Raw genomic sequence first — 23093 nt, 5'->3', positions numbered from 1 at the left:
GCCTTCTCCCTGTATTCTCACATGACAGAGAGAGAACAAGCTCTGATGTCTCTCCCTGTTCTTATAAGGGCACTAATCTCATCATGAGAGTCCTACCCTCATGACCTCACAAAGAGCCCCACTTCCAAACATCCTCACCTTAGGGGTTAGAGCTTCAACATTTTGGTACATACAGCATCGCACAGCATCTGTCTTCTGCTTTGCTGTCTCCTACCCAAGTAGACTGAATGATGGGGGGAGTAACAAGCTAGTAGGAATTTCCAGTCTCTTCTTGTGTTCCTTCCTCTGGGCCCTTTCTGCACCTCTCTAATTCTTTTACCTCGACATCCTGTCAAATTCCCTGCAGTAGCTATTCCAAATTTCATTCCATTCTCTCCTTTATAGGATCTGTCTTATACTCAGAAGACTACTTTAATTCTTAATTTACTGAGATGACACAGGCTGCGTAGCAAGGGCCCCCTCAATGCTCTTCCCCTCTGTCTCAGGAGGAGGTGTCACTCCTTGCTAAGGCAAACTCCTCCTCATCTCCTCTGATTACTCTTCTTCTGCCCCCTAAATGTCCCCTGCCAAGTTCTATTTTAGGGCCTCTCTGTATAAGCTGCTGCCACCTGGGAATTCCCTGGCGGTCCAGTGGTTAGGACTCTGTGCTTCCACTGCAGGGGGCATGGGTTGGATCCCTGGTTGGGGAACTAAGATCCCACAAGCCACATGGCTCGGCCAAAAAAAAAAAAAAGCTGCTGCCACCTTTTTGAAGCCCACTCTAACCTCTCTCTAGGCTGTTTAGGGGACTTTGGTAATTCTTTATTGAATGTTCAACCTATGAGATGCACACTGCCAGGCACTGGAGGTGCAGAGATGAAGAACTCATACCTACTCACTGCAGCTACACAGAACTGTAGATGATATCAATACATTAAAGAGCATTGTATCTTCTTGCAGTTTCAGAAGTGCATGATCCAGACTTGGGGTGTGGAAGGGAAAGGGTATAAACCTATTGTTCAAGTATACTTTGCTAAAGTGTACGTTCATCCCTCGGTATCCGTGGGATACCTGCTCCCCACCAAAACCTGTGAATGCCCAAGTCCCTTATGTGAAATGGTGTAGTATTTGCATATGACCTACACATGTCCTCCCATATAATTTAAATTATTTCTAGATTACTTATAATACCTAATACAATGTTTAATGCTATGTAAATAGTTGTAAATACAATGTAAATGCTATATAAATAGTTGCTGGGCATACAGCAAATTTGCTTTTTTGGAACTTTATGGAATTTTTTTTTTTTTTTTTGATCTTCAGTTGGTTGAATACACGGATTCAAAACCCTTGGATACGGAGGACCGACTGTACTTTTATTCTTCCATAAATGTACAGACTTCATTCTTTTAAAAAACGTTACTGTATTCCTATGTTTGTATATTTAATCAGGTCTCTGTCAATGGGCAAGTAGTTTTATCTTCTGCTACAGACTGCTGCAGTGAACGTCCTTGTAGATGTATCTTTGCTTACTACTGCAAGTACTTCTGCAGTATGAATTCCTAGAAGTGTTATGGTTGAGTCAAGCGCGTGTGCATGTTTTGCCAAATCGCCCTCCAAATGGTTGAACCTGGTGCCCTTTAGAGAAGGGGGCGGGGGTGGAAAAAACTTTGGGCCTCCGAGCAGCAGGTGGCGCTCTGAGCGCCTCTCCGCCGAAGTGGCAAGGCCGCGCCGACCGACTTCCGGTGGCGGCGTTGGCGGAGGCGCAGTACAGCCGACGCGGGAGGCCGAGAGAGTGGTGGGGCGCGATGCCGTATGCCAACCAGCCTACCGTGCGGATCACGGAGCTCACCGACGAGAATGTCAAGTTCATCATCGAGAATACGGACCTGGCGTAAGGCTTCTGAGGGAAGAGGCTGGCGGCTCTGGAGAGCCGCGGGCCCCAGCCTAGGTGGGGCGGGGGTCATCTTTCCAGACCAGGGCTTTCGCTTTGGGAACCGTGGGTTGCGGGGAAGGCCTGTCGAGGCTGCGGTGCCCACACGCCGCTTGGTTTTCATTCCTCAGGGTGGCAAATTCTATCCGGAGGGTCTTCATCGCTGAGGTGCCCATAATAGGTAAGCGACCCCCGCCTTGTTGCCAGGGCCACCAGGTCTCCCCCCCAACCCTCCCCATACCTTGGCGCTCCTGCCTCCAGCCTTGGTTTGGGCCGGGGATGGGGGCGCTGAGAGAACAGTAATGCTGCAGACTTGACTGGTCTCTGTGCCCTTGGCCCTGGGCCACTCTGGTCACCTCCCTGGGCTATTTAGTTCCACTCTTCCACGTGCGTTGGTGGAGAGCACGGGTTCAGGAGTCTGTGGACTTGGGTTTGAATACTGTTTTCACTTACTGTCTCTGTGAAATTTGGGCAAGTTATTAAACTGTGTGCTGCAGTTTCCTCTCTAACGTTCGGACACTAATGGTTGTTATCAGGATGATGTCAAGTATTAAGGAGGTAATCTCTGTGCATTGTGTTCAGTGAGTGTCTACTACCGGTAGATGTGAATCTGTTCCGTCAACTGTATTTAGGGAGCATATAAGCACCAGGCAGTGGTGCTAGGCACTGGGAACGCAGAGCTGTAAAGTACAGGGTTCCTGCCCTCCAAAGGCTCACAGTGAAGTTGCAGGAGAAAGATGAATTCACAGACAACCCAAATGCAAGACAGACTTTTGGATCAATTAAGGAGAAGCATAGCTACAGGGCCCTTGGTGCCTAGAAGAGGGAGAATCTGTTTCTGCTTTGGTTCCAGCCATTCTGCACTAGGCGTTCTACACGTTTACAGATACACTACAAATATCTTCTGAGTGTCAGCCCAGAGAGTTTGGGTTATAGTTGCTGCATCAAGCGTGCAGACGCCTAAGGAAATAAGCAGGCCAAATGCTTGGTAAAGAAGAGAACGTTATAATTTTTCCACCATTACCACCCCCAGAGACTTTTTCAACTCCGAGCTTGGAGGGCTGGTCCTCCTTCTCTGCCTGATCACTCCATGTCCCGGGGCCTTAGTTCCATCACGAGTAAAATGAGGGACTTGTGCTTTAGGATGCAGCCCTGACATTCTAAGTGCCACTTTTCCCACAAATAATATTGAGCACCTGCTGCATTCCAGGCCCCAGCTAGGAATACAGAAGTTAAGACATCTGAAGGCCCTGCCCCAAGGGATTTTTGAAGCATGAGGTAGAGACAAGACACACAAATATAACACAAGGCAAAATATGACAGGTGTCTTAAGAGAAGTCTGGACAGAGTTCTGGGAGGGAGGAGCTTACAGGGACAGTGTTCGTCTCTGTATCATGGAGGGCAGGCAAGGCTTGGTTTATAGGAGGCTCAGGATTTTCAGCTGCACAGGAGAGGTTAAGGGCATGCCGGTGGGAGGAAAGACGCAGAGGCAGAGAAGCATGGCTCATGGTCCTTATTTGGCTTGGGTTGAGGAAGCAATAGGAAGCATAGGACAAAGCAGGTTGGGGCTAGGTCATGTCTGGTCCTCTTCTGACCTCCGTACCTAGTGTCCATGCCCCTCATTGGGCAGTTGGGCTGCAGTGCCATTTGATTAATGAATTTAATTGTTTATGTGCAGATGTTTATTTGTGAATGAATGAGTGAATGTGTGTTTAAGTCAGGCGTGTGTGACAGGTACAGTTCTTACCATCCTACTAGCTCATTGCTGGTAGGGATTGGGTTGTATACTTAGTATGCCTCGCTCATTAAAGGATTCTGTAAGCATTAGTTGGTTGAGTGATAATAAAGTATTAACTTGAGTAATCTGAGTAATCTGGTCACTATATCATAAAATGAGATGTGGACCATAAGTCTGTGTTACTTCTGTGAGGTTTGTCTGACTTTCAAGTGCTCTTGGATTTGGTGTTGGCATGAATAGCAGATTTAAGTGCTTCCCACAGAAATAATTAGCTCAAAGAAACACGTTCCCACTCCCGTGGTATTCTCTAATAAGTCAGTGTTTTTTCGGTGGTACAGGGAACTCTCTGCATCAGATCCACCTGAGCAGGGAAGCAGGGTGTGGTGTGTGTGGTTCTTGTTAAAATGCAGCTTCCTGGTCCCCACTCCAGAGCTGTGAAATCAGAGTCTCTGGCAGCCTGGCCAGGCCTCTGCAATTTCATAAGCATTAGATGATTTTTAAATCTGGAGAACCATTGCTCTTAAGTCTTTAGATAAATGTGGTGGCTAAACTGCATGTCTCCTTTTCTGCTTCCTTCATTCTTTAGCAATTGACTGGGTTCAGATTGATGCCAATTCCTCAGTCCTTCACGATGAGTTCATTGCTCACAGGCTTGGTGAGTGCTGAGTTTGGAGAGTTAAAGGGAGGGGGCTGTGCCGGTGTCAGAGGAGAAAGCCTCCTCACTCCCAGGGTGACTTCTGGGTTCTCCTTTTGGCTTGGCCCCTTGGCCTTCTTTAATGTGCTTTTCTGTCTTCCAGGATTAATTCCCCTCACGAGTGACGACATTGTGGACAAGCTGCAGTACTCCCGGGTATGCTGTGTGCTTGGATGGAAGGTCGGGAGTGGGGGGAGGCAGGGAACTTTAGTTCTTACAGGGATTTTTCCCGACATCTTGCTTTCAGCTTTTAGAAAGACAATGTGGAGATGTTATCTAGAGCCCAAAGCAGGCATTGATTGGTCTTTGGTTCTGATGGACCTCAGATTGATTAGTCTCAAGGGGCATCGGGGAGTCTCATTAGCCAGCCACATAAGAGGGGGCATACTCCTGGATGCCCAATTATTCGGAACGGGTGGGGTTGTTCCTCTTCAGACTCTGCTTTCCAGAGCATCTCTTCCCAGGGACAGGGGCCTAGGAGGCTAAAGGAAGTCGACAGAGGTTAGAGGGTGAGGAGAAGGAGCAGAGGGAGTGAGAGCTGTCCCACCGAGCAGCACCTGAGTGACTGGGGTACTGGTGTCTGCAGGTCTGTGCCTCACCCGGTAAGTTCTGCTAGTTCAACACGGCTCCCTGCCTCTAGGGCCAGGTTTGCACTTCCATGACACGTTAACAGACTTAGAACTAGGGAGAGTGTAGGACAGGATTAGGTTACCTGCATCCTTTCAGCAGAGCTGCATTAGGTAACAGCTTGAGACTATTCCTTCTTGATGGCTGTAGGTGATCCTGAATCAGCCCATTTTCTAATATTCCCGAGGGCATGTCATTTCTATGGTGGCTAATTTGATATAGTTTGTAAATTTATATGTGTTTTTTAAAAGAACTGTTCAAGCACACAGCAAAGTGTGGAGCTCATATAACAAATAGGCATGCTCCCACCAAACCGCTTGTCACATTCTAACATTTCACCATTTTGCTCCATGTCTCCAGAGTCTGTTTTTAAGAAATAAAACGTCACATATATTGGTGAAGACAGTTGTACAACCAGTTGAAGACCAGTTAGTCAGTATCTTATATAAAGATATGCATCCCCCATGACCTAACAGTTCCTTCCGTTAAATTTGTTTCTAGTATTGCATTTACTGAGCAAAGATGGTATGGATTTTTTTGGGTTTTTTTTTCTGAAAATCTTCAGAAAAGTGAAAAGTAGAATAAATACTCATTGTCTTTTCACCTGTAATTTCCAGTTGTTGATATTTTGCTATATTTGCTTTGTGTTTCATATAGATGTGATTTTTGCTGAACGATCTGAAAGAACGTTGCAGAAATCATGACATTTCTTCCCCCGAGCTACATCAGCATGCATGTCCTAAAAATAAGGATATTTTCCTACATAGCCGCACTTATCATGCCTAGGAAAATTAACCATGATTTGTACTATCTATCTACAGTCTAAATTCAGATTTTCCTAGTTATCCTCAAAATGTCCTTAACAGTTTTTTTGTTTGGCTGCACCACGCAGCTTGCGGGATCTTAGTTCCCTGACCAGGGATTGAACCCGCGCCCTTGGCAGTGAAAGCGAGGAGTCCTAAGCACTGGACCGCCAGGGAATTCCCCTTAATTGTTTTTTGTTTGTGGGTCTGTCATTCATGCATTGCATTCAGTTGTTATACCTCTTTAGTCTCTTGATCTCTTGAACAGACTCCTCTCTTTTCATTATTTTTTTTTTTGAGGTTAAGTACCTTTTCATATTTTTGTCTTCCATTACATTTTGCTTCTTTAATTTCATATTTGTGAGTGATTCAGTCTCAAGGGTCTAGGTTGCCTTCCTGTCTCACCTGTGTATGATTGCAGACTATCCAGGTATGGCCCCTAGATCTTCCTCATTGTCTTGAAAACATCGAAAATAGGTTGGATTTTCCTCACTGGCGTGAGGGGGAGAACAGTTTGCTTGATTACATTCTAGTTAACTCTCGTCTTGCCTGAAGTTAAACGGTAGCAGCTAATCTCTAATACGGGAGTGTTTCAAGAATCAGTTTAAAGAATGGCAAATGTGAGAATTATTGAAGCCAAGTGATGCTTACATTGTGGCAGTCTCTCACACTCTTCTCTGCTTTTGTGAAAAAGTTTCCGTATGAAATTTTTAAAGAAAAGGTCAGTAGTCTGGAATTTAAAATGTACTTTTTTCTATTGTTCCCTGGATTGTTTTATTTTAAATGGCAATTGCATTCCCAGCCTAGTCCACTTAGCTCAGGGGACGCTGAACTATGCAGTGTGAAAGCCTCTTCCTTCTTACCGCCTTGGTTCTCTGAGGAAGAGCGCTCCGGAGCCAGGGTGAGATGTTAGTGTGTCTCCCAGTGGTGGCCTGGCAGCGAGGGGTGGGAAGGACACGTGGACGCCAGCGTATAGGCGGTCTCTGAGCTGGGATGCGCCTGCCCTTGAGCAGCCTGAGTGGTGGGCAGATGGACACAGCCCACGAGAGCCTGGAGGCTGTGATCCACCCTCTCCCAGATGAAGAACCTTAAGGAACAGGGTATTAGAAGCGGGGAGCCAAGCCAGGATTCGCCATCTCTCCGCAGACTCACTCCTGCCTCTCTTCCTGCCTCAGGACTGTACGTGTGAAGAGTTCTGCCCCGAGTGCTCGGTGGAGTTCACCCTCGACGTGCGGTGCAACGAAGACCAGACGCGTCACGTCACGTCTCGAGACCTCATCTCCAACAGCCCCCGGGTCATTCCGGTCAGGAACGCCCTCCCTACCCAGGACCTTTGCTCTCCTGGCTCCAAGTGGGCCAGATCGGGGTGGATTCTTATAAGACACCGACTTTCCCTGTGTTACCTTCTGCCTTAACCTAAGCTTGATGCCTAGAAGTGCTAATAATTCTGGACTCTTGCCAGTGTGGGCAGAAGCACTGGTCCTGTGGGCCCTGTCCACTAAGGACCCTTTTAAACGCCATGGTACTGTTTTGACTGGGGAGGTTGTCACAGAGCCATGAGGTAGGGGTTAGAGGCCAGTAACCAGCACAGACGGGGTCCTAGTGGACACTTCTGCCACCTCCTCCTCAGGTATCCTTTCCTCGGCTCGGCAGGTTGCGGTCTGGAGGTGCCGGAAGGTGGGTGCCAGAAGGGGTGCGTGGGGAGATGCGCAGCAGCTAATAAGTGCCTCTGTCTGGGCCCCTACAGGTGACATCCCGGAGCCGAGATAATGACCCCAACGACTACGTGGAGCAGGATGGTAAGGGCCCGAGGGGCGGACACCAGACCCAGGCTCTCGCGCTGCCCGGCCCTTCAGTGGCGCTGCAGGTCGGACTGCGGAGAGCTGTGCCTCTGCTGGCCCTCGACTGACTCACATCTCCCCACAGACATTCTCATCGTCAAGCTGAGAAAGGGCCAGGAGCTGAGGCTTCGAGCCTACGCCAAAAAGGGCTTTGGCAAGGAACACGCCAAGTGGAACCCGACTGCAGGTGTGGCTTTTGAATACGATCCCGACAATGCCCTGAGGCACACGGTGTACCCCAAGCCGGAGGAGTGGTATGTTCCTGCTGGGAGCGAAGGCAGGCAGGGCGGGCAGGTGTGGAAATGGCTCCTGGTGACCGAGATGGGGCAGCCTCACTGTGAGACACAGGTGCCCTCAAAGCGGCAGTAGCAACCTGTGCTGATCTGTGTTTGATCTCAGGCCAAAGAGTGAGTACTCAGAGCTGGACGAGGATGAGTCGCAGGCGCCCTACGACCCCAACGGCAAGCCGGAGAGGTAAGAGCCCTGTCTGGCACTTGAAGGTAACGTGTGTAAGGACGTACAGTTCTGATGCAGCCTCTGAGTTAGGGAGGCCCTTTCCCACCCATCCCAGTTCCCCTCAGCTGAGGAGGGGCTGGTAACTGCTGCACCCACCGTATGTGCACATCCAGGCAGATTATCATCCCCCTTTGGTCGCTGGGGGAAGGGGGGCCCTCCAGTTATCCAGACTGTTCCTAGTCTGATTTTTCAGCTCCCAAAGAAAGATCAACCTAGGATCAAACCTAGGGCCCCAAAGTGACCAGAGCCTTCTAGTGACGAACATGAAAGTGCTGGAGCAGGTGACATGCTTACTTATCGTTCTCTTACCCCCAGTGTAGAATACATCCATACACAGGTGTTTTGAGATATTGTTCTGAGGTAGCCGTGGCCTCCTCGAGGTCCTGCAAAGTGCCCTGGGACCACTGTTTGTAAGAGGTTGGATGGAGGTCAACCCTGGGGCAAGGTTGAGTTCATGGGGAGAAAGGAGTCAGGACCCAGGAGGGAGGCGGGCCTGTGTCCATAGCTCATGAGAGCCTCATGGAGGGCTCTCACCAGACTCTTGCCTCTCAGGTTTTACTACAACGTGGAGTCCTGTGGCTCTCTGCGCCCTGAAACCATTGTCCTGTCAGCCCTGTCTGGATTAAAGAAGAAGCTGAGTGATTTACAGACCCAGTTAAGCCACGAGATCCAGAGTGACGTCCTGACCATAAACTAGCTGCAGCTCACCTGTTTCAGCAGAACAGCAGTTGAATTTTAGGTCTCTCCTGAGACTCCAGATCTTGGCTCCTGGGGACTGGACAGCTGTTGCTCAAGCTTCCTGGCAAGTCTTCAGTACCAATTAGAAAGGTAGCAGCGGGGAAGGGTAGGTCCATCCCAGCCTTGCGCAGTCACAGATTACCAGGGCCAGCACTGCTGTTTGAGGCAGGACGGTCCCTTCCCAGACATTTAGCGTCCCCGGCCCTGCCTGCTGATGGGCAGTAGTGCTGCCCGGAACATCCCTTCTGCCCTGTATTCAGTGTGCCTCAGGGGGCCACGGCATTCCCCTGTTGAGAACCACTGAGCTGAACTCTCATCTTCTGGGTATTTCAGTTCTTTACTTCAAATCCTTTCTGTTCACAAGTTGGAATGTTCACTGTTGCACCTTAGGCTTCTGTGTTAGCGCTGAATCTAGGACCCTACTCAGGCTCCTGCCAGCCCTTCCAGTCCCTGCCCCGGCCAGTCTATTGGTTCTTCACTCAAATTCCCAAGTGTCCCTAATTTGAGAATCCTGTGAGAGTAGTGTTAGGCCCAGGCTATCCCCCTCTTCCCGCCAGTAAGCCTTGTATTTTGTTCTCTACCCATGAGTTTTGAACATCACCAACAATGGCCAGGCTATTTAATTTGTGGGGGAGGGCAAGGGCCTTCATGGAGGTCTGGCCTTGACCACTTAGCCCTATAGGTAGGAACATACCCAAAGCAGTTCATTAGGCAGCCAGGCAGGAGAAGCCTGGAGAAAACCAGAGATCTAGTACAAAAAGGAAGGGTTATTTATTAACAGTAGTTGTCTTTTGAAGTTTTTATTTTTGGCAATAAAGAGCAAAACGTACGTAATCGCCTTCATGCGTCATCGTGCCACTAACCAAGCCAGCCAGCTCTGCCTCCCCTCCGTGGCCTCTGGGCTCCCTTCTTCAGGCTAGCTTATTCCTCTAGGTGGTCATTCCCTGGGTCAGGGTCAGAGCTGAGCGGGCTGTGGCCACCTCCCGGGCTCCAGTGCTCTGTCGGAGGGGGCCTCTTGCTTTAGCATCCTCCTGCCACGACTTGAATAATGGTTATTTACAAGAAGGTCTGTTCCCTCAAATCAGAACCCTAAAATATTAAAAACAACCCAACACACACGCAACTAAAGGTTTGATGTGAGTAAAAAGATAGCCCTTCTGCACGGTCGTCAGTAAATACCAGCACTAGAAAATCAGTTGCTTTAATTGCATTTCAGCAGGGAGCCTCAGCACCATGTGGAGGAGGAAATGGGGAGGTCTCTGACCAGCTTCTGAGTACTTTGGCTGCCGGAGGGAGGCCAGACAGGGCAGAGGGGCTCCCTCTGTGGGAGCACTGCCCACGCCGGTCACTGAGAGCGGGCAGCAGGGCGCTTCCCCACTCCCCCTCACCGCAGTCCTCCTGTGCGGCCGGCCTGGCCCGAGGGCAGGAAAGAGCCCGGGACTGGCTGTCCTCCCTGGGCGAGGTAACCAGCACCCCCCACCCCCAGGGCGTCTCCTCAGCCTGCTAAGCATGAAGGAGTCTGGGCAGAAACCATTTTCAAGCCAGATTTTTCACCTGAGGTGTCAACCAGACGTCACCTCTGCTGAAAACTCCAAGTGCAAGGCTACCAAGTGGCACAGTGTAAGTTCGGATCCTTCCTGTGCCACTCTAGGCCCAGAGGAACTGAGAAGCCACCTGCTGTCTCCGCCCCTGGGCTGCTTGGGAAAAGCCAGCAGCCAGCGCGGCAGCCGGGAGTGTGGAGTGTCTCCCTCCTCTGGCCCTGGCAGCTCAGGTCCTGGCAGCAGGAGGGCTGGTACCATGGGGGACAGGGAAACCGCTGCCCTCACATTCAAAACAGCCTTGACTGTGGCCTGGTCATGGGATTAAAAACTGTGTATGTGGTGGCAGGGAGGGTCAGAGGGGGAATCTTATTAATACAGAATACATCATAAGCCATATATATTAAAATCATTAACAGTATATAGTCCCATGGTAGCTCCAGCCCCTCACACATGCTCAGGTGGCATGGCCAGCCCTTTGCCTTGGTCCAGTCTCACCCTCGGGGGCAAAGAAGGGACCGCTTGCTCCCTTTCCCCAGGCTCTTGGCCCACAGCCCCTCCATGCCATCCGTGACGTGCTGCAGGCAGCCCCAGTGGTCATCTGTGTGCCAGCTCTGCTGTCACTGGGAAGGGGCCTTGGCCTCGCTGCTGCCCCCCTGGCTGGGCTTTGGCTTTAGCAGGATGAATCTGTTGAGGAGGTCCGTTTCTGAGCTGGCCTGGGCCGTCCCATACCCCTCACCTGTGGACACACAGGCAGGCTGAGGCCTTGGGCCCGGGACAGAAGGCCCCTGCCCAACATGCCTTGTCCTCCACAGAGCCTCCTGGCCGGTGCGGGTGGGGCCCAGCAGTGACTCACCGGCATAGCTGGAGGCCTCAGCGATGTTCTGGGAACCGGTGATGTGGTGCCAGTAGGCACTGCGGGGCAGCATGGTCGTGGGCGTGCAGGGGTATGAGTAATGTTCCGTGCCCTTGTTCAGCAGCTGTGGGGCAGAGAAGGGTCAGTGGCTAAGCCCAGAGCAGCCAGCCCAAGACCCTGCCTGCCTCTCCCGGACACACCAGCTGGAGACAGCTGCCACTCTCCCGGCCCCCGGCCCGCCCGCCAGCCTCCCCCTACCCTGGACCGAGACACGCACTGCCTCACCCTCACATTCTTCTCCATTTCCAGCAGGACCCTCTTGTGCTGCTCGGCGATGGCCAGGGTGGCACTGTGGACCCGCTGGTAAATCTGTTCCCCATCCTGCGTCTGGAAGGTGTAGAGCCCTTCCCCAGCGTCACACATCCTGGGGACACAAGTAGCGCCGAGAGCCAGGTGGTGGGTATGACCCCGTGTGTGTGCACATGCAGTCAGGCGCTCGTCTGGGAACGGGCAGGGCTGTCATCTGAGGGTCTGACCACCCAGCTCAAACACGCTGAGCATTTTCTGTGTGCCAGGTGGGGGTCTATATGCTTTACCAGGATTAATCCATTCCATTTTCCCACCACCCCACTCTGGTCTGTGTGCTACTACAGTTTCCTCGTTATTATAATTTTTCTCAAGCCATTTTACAGATGAGGAAACTGAGGCATTCAGAAGGTAACGACGAAAGTTACACAGTGGATTATACAGAACTTGAGTCTAGGCAAGCTATACCCAGTCCTTACCGTAACCCAGTCTTTGAGGTTAGGTACTTTTATTATCCCCTATTTGACAGAGGAGGAAACTGAGACTCGGGTCCACGATCACAGAGCTAGTCAATGCCAGTGCCAGCATCTGATCAGAGCCTGAGCAGTCTGACTTGGTAAACAGCTTCACTTGACCTACCTGCTGTGAGTCTCAATTTCTTCATCTGTAAAATGGGTTCCCCGTCAGCATGCTGTGCTGATAAATAACTTAAGCTTCCAGCACAGTGCCCGACACAGTGAATGGCAGCTACCATCATGACCGCGGTGGGACGGCGGGGAGGCGAGTGGGTCCTACCGGCCAGCCTCGAAGGTAAAGCGTGTGGCATCCCGGCCGTAGCGGCGCAGGGAGCAGAGGGGCCACGAGACGAGCTTCACGCGGGGGTTGTGTATGTCCCAGAGGTAGATGTTCTCGTGGGTGATCTGCAGCTTGCACTCGCCATACACATCCAGGTTGGGGCAGGGCAGCAGGAAGACGTTGAAGCGATCTGGATGGGAGTGGACAAGTGGGCCTGGAGCTTTGTGGGGTCCTGGGGGGGTCTCCCTCTCACCCCCACCCTGTGCCAGCGCCAGGCCTCACCTGTCTGCTCGCACTGCACTCCTGGGGCCAGGAGGTCCGGCTCTCCCAGACTGATGTCGTTGAGCCTCGACCCCAGGCACTCCACAGACAGAGTCTTGTACCACTCCTCTGCCTCCAGCTCTGGAGAAGATAGTCCCTCTTCGTGCCGCCAGCTCAGGGGCCCACAGCAACCCACCCCATGTGCTTCAGCCGGAGTTACCCCACCCCGCCAGGCAGAGAGGGCAAGGCCAGTGGGTTCTGCGTGCCTGCCCCACCTCACCCTGGGGCTGCTCCCTCAAAGGTGCCCTCCACCCACACATCATACCCAGGCAGTGGACCTTGGCCAGCCCACAGCCTGCAGCCGCATCCCCTCACCTGAGTCACAGGTGAAGGTACGTGCCGAGTCGTCGGTGAATATGATGGCCACTGCTTGTCTCTTGGTCTCCTTGGGGAGCCGTGTGACACACTTGACGTTGCTGATCTCTGTCACCTGGAACAGCATCCACAAGGTACTCGGCCAGGTTGAAGCACCTCCCTCTGCATCCCCCACGGCTCTGCCACCCCCAGGAGGGTCCTCTTGGCCCTCAGGACTCTGAACAAATCCTCGCTGCTTACAGGTTGGGAGAGCTAGGGCCCGGGCCCCCTAACCTTGGGGCAGCCTCGGAGGCACACTGACTTCTCATCTGGATACTTCTCCAGCCGCTGGGGCCCCTTGCTGGAGGATTTCCGGAACACCAGCCAGCACCTCCGGTAGATCTGTGGGACAAGATGGCAGGGGGATCAGACCCCGGACCACCCCCAAGGCAGCCGGTGACCCTGGAGTTACCCCTGCCTACCACAGCGGGCAGTGCCGCACAGCCTTCCAGGGAGCTCAGGCCCAAGAGATCTGGGGACAGCTGACACCAGCATGACACCCTGCCCTGGGGAAGAGGACCCTCCCCGAATTGAAAAGTCAGTCGTTTCTTGGCTGGCTCTGAAAGGCTGTCCCATAAAGGGGGCTCCTGAGTTACTGTTTACTGAGCTCAGCTCTGGGTGTAACGCAAGTCGCCAACATTCATGGAGTGCTTCCTATTTGTACTTTTTGTTATTAGCGCTCTTCACATTTAATCTCAGGGTCACTCTTGAGGTCGCTTCTGTTATCATCTCCACTTTATTAGACAGGGAATGAGGCACCCCAAAATTGAGTAACAGCTAATGAATGGTAGAGCTGGTATTTAAAACAGGCTGCCTAGAACCAGGGCTGTCCTGGGAGCCCGCTGTGCTAAGGTTCTGCCCAGGGCCCCAGGAGCACCCGCCACGACAGAGGCAGTGCTGCGGGGACAGGGATTAGGCCCTTGCCCGGTCCCAGCCTGCAAAGCACCGTGGCCCTTGTTCTTAGAGCCGGGGGAGGGCTCTTGATGTGGGTAACACCCCCTCTTGTCTCTAGGACCTTTCACTAACCCTCTCTTCTCATTCTCTGACCAACCCTGGAGTGTAGGGAATCAGGGTTAGTTCCCTGTTCCAGCTGGGAAACCAGAGGCTCTCAGAGATCAAGGGGCAGAGCCAAGAAACTGGGGTTACCCCAGAGCACGGTGCCTTCCCGGGCAAGGTTCCCTCCTTGTCCCAACCACTGCCCGTACCTAAATCCACCCCAATTCTCTGTAGCTTCACGGACTCCATCCAAGAGGCAAGAGCCAGGGAGCAGGAAGCCAACCACTCTCCGGGGCTAAGGGGCAAGCTGGCTTGTCAGACAACCCCCCACAAAGGGGTGGCCCTATCCACCTGCCTGGGCTGCTGACTCTTCCTCCCATGGCCCCCTCCCTCCCACCTTAGGCTCTCTTCCAGCCCAAAGTCTGGCTGGGATGTACCTCCTCTTTCAGCAAGCACTCCAGAAGCCTGGCAGAGCCATTCCCCGGGAATCTCCAGTGCTCCTCTCACTGGCAAACAGTGGGGAGACTGAGGGGCCCAGAGCAGAGGAGGCGAAGGGGCCTCTGGGCCACAGGCTCAAGCCCCCTCCCCTTCTCTGCCCTGCTGTGTGGGTACCAGGTCCTCGGCAGGCAGGATCCTGGGGTGCGGTGGGCTCAGGCAGTCCCCATCCCAAGAAGCTACTCACAACCAGGCTATTTCTGGCCCCTGAGACTAGGAGACATGTCTGTCCCTGCCCCCATGACCCTGGCTCAGCCCCTGGTCTATCCACCTAAACCCCAGCAGGCCTCAGCTCTCAGCTGGGGAGCTCCTTTAGGGCAGAGACTATATTTTATTCTCAGAATCCTCACATCCCAGTCGCTTCGTTAACAGACCTCTGCTGAACAAGTGAATGATAATATGAAGGGACCGTGAATGAATGGATGGATTGATGGATGAATGCAGGAATGCTGCCGACCCAGATATGCCCTGCCAGGATGGGCTCCATGCCGTCTGCAGAGGCAGGGGCAGAAGTCCTGGGGGCCTGAGCACTCCGGTTGCCTGGTTACAGGACACACACACACACACACACACACGCAGCACGCACACGCAGCACGCACACACACAGCCCCAGGGAGCCACTGCGCTCAAGAGCCCTCCTTCCCCACTTCTCATAGGTCTTTGATCAGCGCTTCAGAAACACTCTGCCAGAGCTCTGCCTTGGGAGGAAAGCCCTGGCAGGTAGGACGATCTGCTCCTGATCTCTTCCACCCCTTACCGCCTCGCCTCTGTGGGCTGAGGCAAGAATGGCTGCCCCGGGACAAGAGCAGCTGGGTGGCCGCAGCCCCTCACAGCAGGTCTGCAGGGGGAAGCCGGGTTCCCTGAGTGCGAGCGATTCCAGACCAGGCCTGGCCACGCCCCAGCCCCTAAACCGTCCCCCTGACTGTGCCCACCATGGGTTCCCAGGCCTGCCCCTGGAACAGGCCTGGTTCTGAGCCCAAGCGGCCACCCCAAGTGGCTTGCCTTCCTGGGAAGCTCTGCTCTGGACAGGGTCGCAGCCCAGCTGGCCCCTGGGGACCTGACAGGTCTGGGCCCTCAGGAACGAGTCACCACACTAGAACCTGGGCCCCCACCCCCTTGCCTCCCCACCTCAGCCTTAGTTCTTCTCCTTGTTCTGTGCGCAAAGTGGGTTCCATCCTTCTCTCAGGGCACGAACAAGGTGGCCGATGGCCACCACGGCCCAGGTTGGGATACAGTCCAAATCCAGTTAAGACCCCAAACATGCCCACCAGCTAAGCGGCCGCCTCCTGCCGGGACAGAAGAGCCTCCCGCAGGGGCCCTGGGGGTTGAGGGCACAGGAGGGGAAGGAGGTGCAGGAACCGCCCTGCTCCAAGGCCAGTCCTGCTCTGTCTGGTTCGCAGGCAGGGAAGCTGAGTATCAGAGCCCTGCTCCTCCCCCACCCCACTCAGCTGAGCCAGGAAGCCTTGAGCGGTTGGATCCCCCCACCCCATCAAGGCCATGGGGGAGGGGGGAACGGAAGGGCAGGGGACCCAGGTAAAACACAAGACTTGGGCCACCTCAGTCGCCAGGGTTTTCTTTCTACTGGGGAGACCCCTCACTGGAGGAGGGAGGAGGGTCCGGGAATAAAGCCCGCTCTCGGGACAATCTCACCAAGATTATTAAATTGGTCCCCAGGGCCCCTGCTCATGCCTTTTGGGCGGTTTCCAGACGTACGGGGTGGGAGAGGGTGCACACCCAGCAGAGGTGTGTCTGAGGCCTCATCTCCACAGGCCCTCCAAGCCCCCAGCCACCTCCAACACCTGGGAGGAAAGCAGCCTGTCCCAGTGCCACGGGCCATCCAGCCCAGCCAGGTTCTCTCTCATAAACCACGTAAACACCGGCTTCTGCACCCCTCCCACCACTGCCCTCCCCCCAGCAACCAACCACTCTCCTTCTCAAATGCTTTTTTTAACTGGAAAAGCAACCACCAAAGATAAATAAATAAACGCCCGTACACAGAAAGCAATGGGAAGCAGGGGAGATGAGGTACTTAAAAGCAAAGAGGCCAGGAGAGGGGAGGAAGGAAACGAGGAGGTGATGGCAAGGGGAAGTGAGAAGCCGGTCTCAGCTCGGACACAGCCCGGCATTTCCAGCCGCTGCCCTGGCGACAACTTCAACAATAGCAGGGGAGCCGCCTGCCCATCAGCTGCCACCGCTGGCCCAGCCGCTGGGATGCCAGCCAGCCAGCCCGGCTGGGGCGGGAGCTGCAGCAGGCAGAGCCGGGCCCAGGCACATGCTGGGCAGCCCGCTGGCCAGAAGCCTCGAGACCAGCAATGCACGATGCCGGGCCACAGGCGGGCAGCCGCACACCCCGGACACGCCACCAGGCGCCAGCCCAAGTTCCTTGGCAGGGCCCCCTGGAGGTGGCTCACCCCGAGCTTCCTGCTCTTCATCTTCACGTAGCCCTGCTTGACGATGTCGTTGAAATTGGTCGCCATGGTTTCTCCACCGTCTTTGAGGCTCTGGCCGGCCCAGGAGAGGGGAGGGATGCCCAGTTTCCCGGCTCCTCCGATCACCTGTTCGAGATACTCCGTCGGGGCTGCCTCAGCATTGTTCTAGCAGCTCTTTCGCCCGGAGCCTGCTGGAAGTAAAACTGACAGGGAGATTACACAGTGACATCTTTCTCTTCCCCTGGCTGTCTCGCTCTTTCTTCCTTCCTCTTCCCACACTCCTCCCTCCCTTCCTCCCTCAGCCCGCCCTTCTTCCTTCCCTTCCCTCCCCACCCCAGGACGACAGAACCATTCAGGAAAACCGAGGTGGAGGCAGCTACGAGGAAAATGGTCCAGCCCAGTCCCCTCCCTCACGGCTGGGGCTGGCGGTTAACCCCTTCCTGGGAGGACTGGCTCCGGCTCCTGCTGTGGAGGTGCGGGCAGAGGAAAGGAGGTGGCCCCGAGCTGCTGTCGGGCCCTATCTCCTGCTACAACTTAGGGGTAGACTTAGAGCAGGCCCCCCTCCTGTGCACAGGAGGCTCCACACGGGAAAGCCTTCCCAGAGATGGGGCTCTTGGGAGATGGCACAGATTCTGGGACCCATGCTCCCCGAGGTTAGACAACTTCCCTTGTCAGTCTCAGCAGACCCCCCAATCCCTCTGCCCCACCCCGTTCTATACCTGGTTCTCCTCAGCTCCAGGCAAGAGGCTGAGAATCGTCACCTCAAGCCCACTCAGGCCCTGCTCTCTGCCCCTGGAACTCTTCAGCAGCTCATCTGGGTGCTGCTTCCTGGGTGGGAGGGCAGAGTCCAGTGGGGCGGGCTCTCAGATAAGCCTGAGGAATGTGCTGGGCAGGCTGGAGGTGGCCACTGTGGAAGCAGTCACCTCGCCCTGGCGCTGGGAAGGTCAGGCTGGTCTGTGAGGGCACTGGGTCTGGCCAGGACTTGCGGTGCCCCACATCCTGAGCACAGGCAGGAGTTAATTACATGGAGAACTAGCAATCACCTGGGCTTGGGGCAGAGGACAAAGCTGGACCACACTGAGGGGCACCAAGGGGCAGCCAATACGCATCGGGAAAAGGGGTGCCGTCAGGGGCTCTCAGAATCAGGCAGATTACCAGATAACGAAGACTCAGACTTAGGGGGGAGGTGTCTCAGGGATGACCCAGTCCAACATCCATTCTACATCATTTTACAGTTGGGGAAAAGAAAGCTGCCCAGAGGGGATAAGCAGCACGGCCAAGGTCACACAGCAAGCCCATGGTTCAGCCAGGGACAAATAAGTTCCAGAGTGGGTGATGGAGGCAGGCCTGCGGGTAGAATGCCCTGCCACATGGCTCTGGCGGCCTGCCACCACCTAAGCCTTCTCTGCCATCCAGGCTCAGAGGCAGGGCTGTGCCAGCAACATGGCCCCCCGTGTCTCCAGGATTGCTGGGTGGGAACGGAGCAGTATTTCTGGGGTCAGCTGGGCATCTGTGCTGCCAGGACAGGGCCCTGGGGCAAGCATCCTGCTGGAGCTGCCAGCAGCTTGGCATTAATTAATCTTCTGGAGGCCTGTCGAGTCCCTAACAAGGAATAGATGTGACTACCCCAGTGAGCGCACGAAAACAGGCAGAGGGACAGACGGCAGTGCTCCCTATGCCCCTTGTACCCCAAGAGCCTCTTCAGCACCCCTCAGTGGCCTCCCTGCCCATCCACTCGCTCTCTCCCAGCTCCCTGGGGGCCAAGACCCTTCCACACCCAAGTGGTCTGCTTTCCTCCTATAAGGTCTAGCGTGGGGTACCCTCCCTAGTACTGACCCCCAACATCTTTGCCATACCTGGGTGCTGGCACTCAAAGAAGAGTAAGCTTTCCCAGCTCTGCCTCTACCAGCTGGGGCTGCCTTGTCCCCACAGCGAGGACCAGCTCCGTAAAAGCCCCCTCCAAGATGCCAGCTGGCTGGCTGCTGGCTGAGGGGCCACAGCGTGGAAGGCCCCTTTCAGAACACACCTACAGCGAGGCCCCTGGGTTCATCCAAGGCAGCCACAGATGTGGCCCAGCCAGGAACATGAATCGACTGGCAGGTGGTCCTGCGTAAGCCATTTAACTCCTCAGCGCCTCAATTTCCCCATCAGTTAAAAAAAAAATGAGGATAAATCCACCTATTTTAAATGAGGAAATGAATCTATGAGGCACCTGCCTGCCCACGTTGGACCCAGAGCTTCTGCCTTGAAAACCCCAAGGGCTGTTTTTATTGCGAGAGCTGCTGCCCAGCCGAGGGCTGTGAAAGCACCCTAACTCAGCCTTCCACCTGCCCAGCGCAGGCCTGCTCCTTCCTGGCTCCACCAGTTACCTTCTCAGCAGCACCCCTTGAGTGACTGCCATCACCAAGCTCTCAGGAGCACCTGTGCCATGTCTGTCCACAGTCCCACACCCCATGCCCTAGAAATAAACCCACAGAGACAAACCACTGGGAAGAGCAACCTTCCAGGGGAAGCCTGGGTGTCAAAGGGCCTGGCAGCCCACACTGGCCTGGAGTCACAGGTGGTGCTGACCTTACTCAGTCCCTAATGAATATGCAAGAGCAAGACCCATGCTGGGGCCCAAAGTGGTAGAGCAAAGGGGAGCTGGGGAGGAGGGAGAGAGGGGGAAGAGCCAATAGGTAGACTCACAAATCTGATGGGCAATGGGGACAAGGTGAGAGGGGGCACCCAGAGCCATGCCCCAAAGGGACTGCACTGTGTTAAGCAACAGAAATGGCCCCCAGGCTGAGCCTGTGCGGACCCAATGAGGCATCAAGGGACGGAGAGCAGCTGAGCTCAGCAGGCCAGGAACTGGGAAGGCAGCCCCCGCCCTGCTGCACCTGGGGCCACTTTCCCCATCACTCCTGAACAACCACCAGCTCTGCCTCTCACGAGCCTAGAGCAGGGGAAAAGGCCCTGCTACCTGGAGAGGGCCTGTGGTCTCAGGTGTGCAAGGTTAGCTCTGAGCACCCAGAGGGGCTACGCAGGACGCCCAGCAGCCCCCTCAGCACTGCGGTAGGGAGCAGGGACCCCCGTTCCTCCTCCCAACCTGGCATCGAAGCAGCTGCTCAACCAGAGATCGTCCCCGCCCTGGACCAGGCCACCGCTGGCTCCTCCAGAAAGAGGAGGAGCCCCCCTCTCCCAGGAAGGGCAGGTGTCCTGTGCGGAGGGGGCATGAGACTCCCTGGTGCCCAGCAGAGGGGTGGGGAGCGGCCCCCTGTTCACCTGCCCCATGTGGCAGCCGTCTAAGCACCCCTCCCTGCACCTCGATTCTGCCTGGAGGCTTTGGCTCCAGAACAAACGCTACCCGCTGCTGTTGGCAACCAATGACTGAGCAGGAGCGGCTGCCTGCCTGGCTGGGCCTCCCCACCCCATGACAGATCGGATCTTATCAGGGCTTCAGGGACAGCCCTACCTGGACACTTGGACACCGTCTCACTGATGGCTCGCTGTCTCCACCCCCTGCAAAGATCCCATTGGCGGGATTCCCTCTGGCGTGAGGGTCATTTCCCATCACCTGCCTGGTCCTCTCTACCCCTGTGTGATTATTATCAGGGGCCAGGAGGAGGTCATCCCCTCCCCAGACGGCCCCACCCCTGACCTCCACCTATGCAAATCCCCACAAGCAACCACCACCTGAAACACTGCAGGTCCCAAGATGGGTGGCAAAGACAGATCAAAAACCAACGGGGTGAGGGTGGGGGTGGGGGTTCACTGGTGGCGCAGTGGTTAAGAATCCGCCTGCCAATGCTGGGGACACGGGTTCGAGCCCTGGTCCAGGAAGATCACACATGCTGTGGAGCAAATAAGCCCATGAGCCACAATTACTGAGCCTGCGCTCTAGAGCCCACGAGCCACAACTACTGAAGCCCATGCGCCTAGAGCCCGTGCTCCACAACAGGAGAAGCCACCGCAATGAGAAGCCCGCGCACCGCAACGAAGAGTAGCCCCCGCTCGCCGCAACTAGAGAAAGCCGCACACAGCAACGAAGACCCAATGCACCCAAAAATAAATAATGAATTAATTATTAAAAAAAAAAAGAACTGGGCAGAGAAGACTGGCGGGAGGAGAGGACATCTGAATAGCCCTCCAGTTAGGAAAGTGGTGCTGTGTCTCCACACCACTGCCACTCCGCTCTCTCCAGGTTGCCTGCCCACCCGTCCAGCCTCATCTCCCCCGGGGCTGGCCTTCTTTCTGTTCTTCAACATGCCTAACTCCTACGCACGCAGGATCACTGCACTTGCTGTTCCCTGCCTAAAACTCTAGTCCCTCAGATGGTCCAAGGTTCATTCTACTGCATCATTCAGGTCTCAGCTCAAAGACCGTCACTTCAGAGAGGTCTTCACAGACCATGCTGGCCAAAGGAGCTCCCCAATCAGCCTCAATTGCAACACCCAGTTTCACTGTCCCCCTATATCACTATAGGGTTTGCCTCTTCATCTGCTGATTTGCTACTCGGCCACTCTCTGTCTCCTACAGCGCCCTAGAACGTCAGCTTCCTGATGGCTAGGCCGTGTCTGTCTAGTTAATGGCTCCATCCCAGCACCTAGAACGGTGCCTAGTGTGGCGTAGGTGCTCGGTATTTGGGGACTGAAAACATAATTATTTCCAGGACTTGTTCTCCTCATCCTTTCTCCCACCACCATCAATATCCACCTGGTCAGACCCAGCTCAACTTCCAGAGACGTGTGAGCAGCAGTGGGTTCCCACCTCCCTGGGCCCCAGACCCACGGTTTGGTTCAAAGCTGATCCCGGGAGGAGACAGCACTGCTGACACTGTGTCCAGGCCTGGCCAGGTGGCCCCACCTTGGCCTCGGTTGTTGGATGAGGTCATGCCCAGCTCTGCTGCCCTGCCTGAGAGGGAAGAGCTAGAAGTAGCCAGTGCCCAGGCTCAGAGGGGCAGGCAACTGGGCGGGAGGGGGCACAGCTCCTGAGACCCATCCCAGGTGGGGGGCAGGAATGGCCTGCACTGGAGCCACATCCCCTAAAAGGGGCAAGAAAGGAATCTGCACTAAATAAATAAGCCCAGCCTCGAACTGCTGCTGTGAACCCTGCCAGGCTTGTCACTGCCCTCCACTCTCAGCCCCCTACACCTGAAACGCTCCATCCAAGTCTCCTGGCAACTGCCACGCGCCCACGGCTGGGAACAGGGAGACTGCACAGAGGCCCTGCTCTGCCCACATCACCCAGGTGCCCAGGCTCCGCTCGTACACCTCTGCAGTGACAGAAAGCATTTAACTGAAAGCAGGGCTTTGGGTGTCCTGGGAGAGAAAGTGGACAGGACCCCAGGACCAGGGAAGAAGAATCAAGGAAAGGAGGCAGCTGGCTCCTCCTTTAAGTTGTAGGGTAGGAACCATTTGCAGGTAGGGTGGGCAGTACGGGGGCAGATGGAGAAAGTGTTGGAATTTGGGGGTGGGGTTTGAGAGAGCAAGAGGCCATGGGAGCAGGAAGGGTGGGAGGAGGATGGGGGCTGTGATGCGCTGGGTTATGCCCCTTCGGGATGGCAGGCCCAGGGCCAGGGAGTACAGGGACCTGGGCTCCTCCGATGAGTGAGTGTGGGGTAGGCGTGAGGTCAGGCCCCGACCTGGGCTCCCCTGGAGAGGAGAGCTGGGGGTAGGTGGAGCTCAGGGGGTAGTTTTCAGGGGCCGGGCTGGCTTTTGGAGGTGGACCCCTGAGGCCCCCCACAGGGTAGGAAGGTCCCACGGGCTTGGAGAGTTCTCAGGCTGGAGTAGCCGAGGGTCTCGAGAGTTCCGGCGCGGCCTAAGGTCCCTCCCCTCCTCGCGCCCCCCTAGTTACCTGGGCGCCGCGGCCCCTGCTGGGGGCGCTGGCTCGGCGGGCGGCGGGCCAGACTCATGCCCGCGTCACGGCGCGGCCGGCGGGGCGGCGGCGGCAGCGGCGGCGGCGCCCGGCGCCGGGTGGGGACTGCGAGGGAGGTGCAGCCGCCCAGCTCGGTTCGGGCTGGGACTCGGCGGCGCTGCCCTGCAGCCCGGCTCCAGCCACTCCGCCCCGCCCCGCCCCGCCCCTCCCCTACGGCGCGGCACTCCCACCCTGGGCGGCCCGCCCCCGCCGTATTCCTCCGAGCCGAGGGACAAGCG

At 55.3% G+C, this 23093-nt stretch overlaps 2 protein-coding genes across 6 annotated transcripts; one reads left to right on the top strand and one right to left on the bottom strand.

The window, feature by feature from the left end:
* The first annotated feature begins 1480 nt into the window (after positions 1–1480).
* On the top strand, positions 1481–9703 carry POLR2C (RNA polymerase II subunit C). The gene is made up of 9 exons (XM_004313219.4): positions 1481–1873; positions 2044–2093; positions 4237–4305; positions 4448–4500; positions 6950–7078; positions 7522–7573; positions 7701–7869; positions 8015–8089; positions 8684–9703. Exons 1-9 carry the CDS (start codon positions 1788–1790, stop codon positions 8826–8828), a joined length of 828 nt encoding a protein of 275 aa, XP_004313267.1. The 5' UTR covers positions 1481–1787; the 3' UTR covers positions 8829–9703.
* DOK4 (docking protein 4) lies at positions 9654–22959 on the bottom strand. Of its 5 annotated transcripts, none has more exons than XM_073795543.1 (9): positions 22795–22959; positions 17679–17787; positions 16942–17162; positions 13274–13381; positions 13001–13115; positions 12647–12766; positions 12365–12554; positions 11549–11687; positions 9654–11387 (listed from the first exon to the last, which is right to left on the bottom strand). In XM_073795543.1, exons 3-9 carry the CDS (start codon positions 17005–17007, stop codon positions 11028–11030), a joined length of 1098 nt encoding a protein of 365 aa, XP_073651644.1. In that variant the 5' UTR covers positions 17008–17162; positions 17679–17787; positions 22795–22959; the 3' UTR covers positions 9654–11027. The 5 variants fall into 5 exon arrangements, with proteins under 5 accessions (XP_073651644.1, XP_033701031.1, XP_033701030.1 ...); XM_033845140.2 differs by lacking the exon at positions 22795–22959 and having other exon boundaries at positions 9654–11094; positions 11264–11387; positions 17679–17939; XM_033845139.2 differs by lacking the exon at positions 22795–22959 and having other exon boundaries at positions 9654–11146; positions 11264–11387; positions 17679–17937.
* Between the last annotated feature and the right edge of the window lie 134 nt (positions 22960–23093).

Source organism: Tursiops truncatus, chromosome 19, assembly GCF_011762595.2.
Source record: "Tursiops truncatus isolate mTurTru1 chromosome 19, mTurTru1.mat.Y, whole genome shotgun sequence".
Classification (NCBI taxonomy): domain Eukaryota; kingdom Metazoa; phylum Chordata; class Mammalia; order Artiodactyla; family Delphinidae; genus Tursiops; species Tursiops truncatus.
The sequence above is the reverse complement of the archived record's forward strand: the minus strand, read 5'-3'. Positions and strand labels throughout refer to the sequence as shown.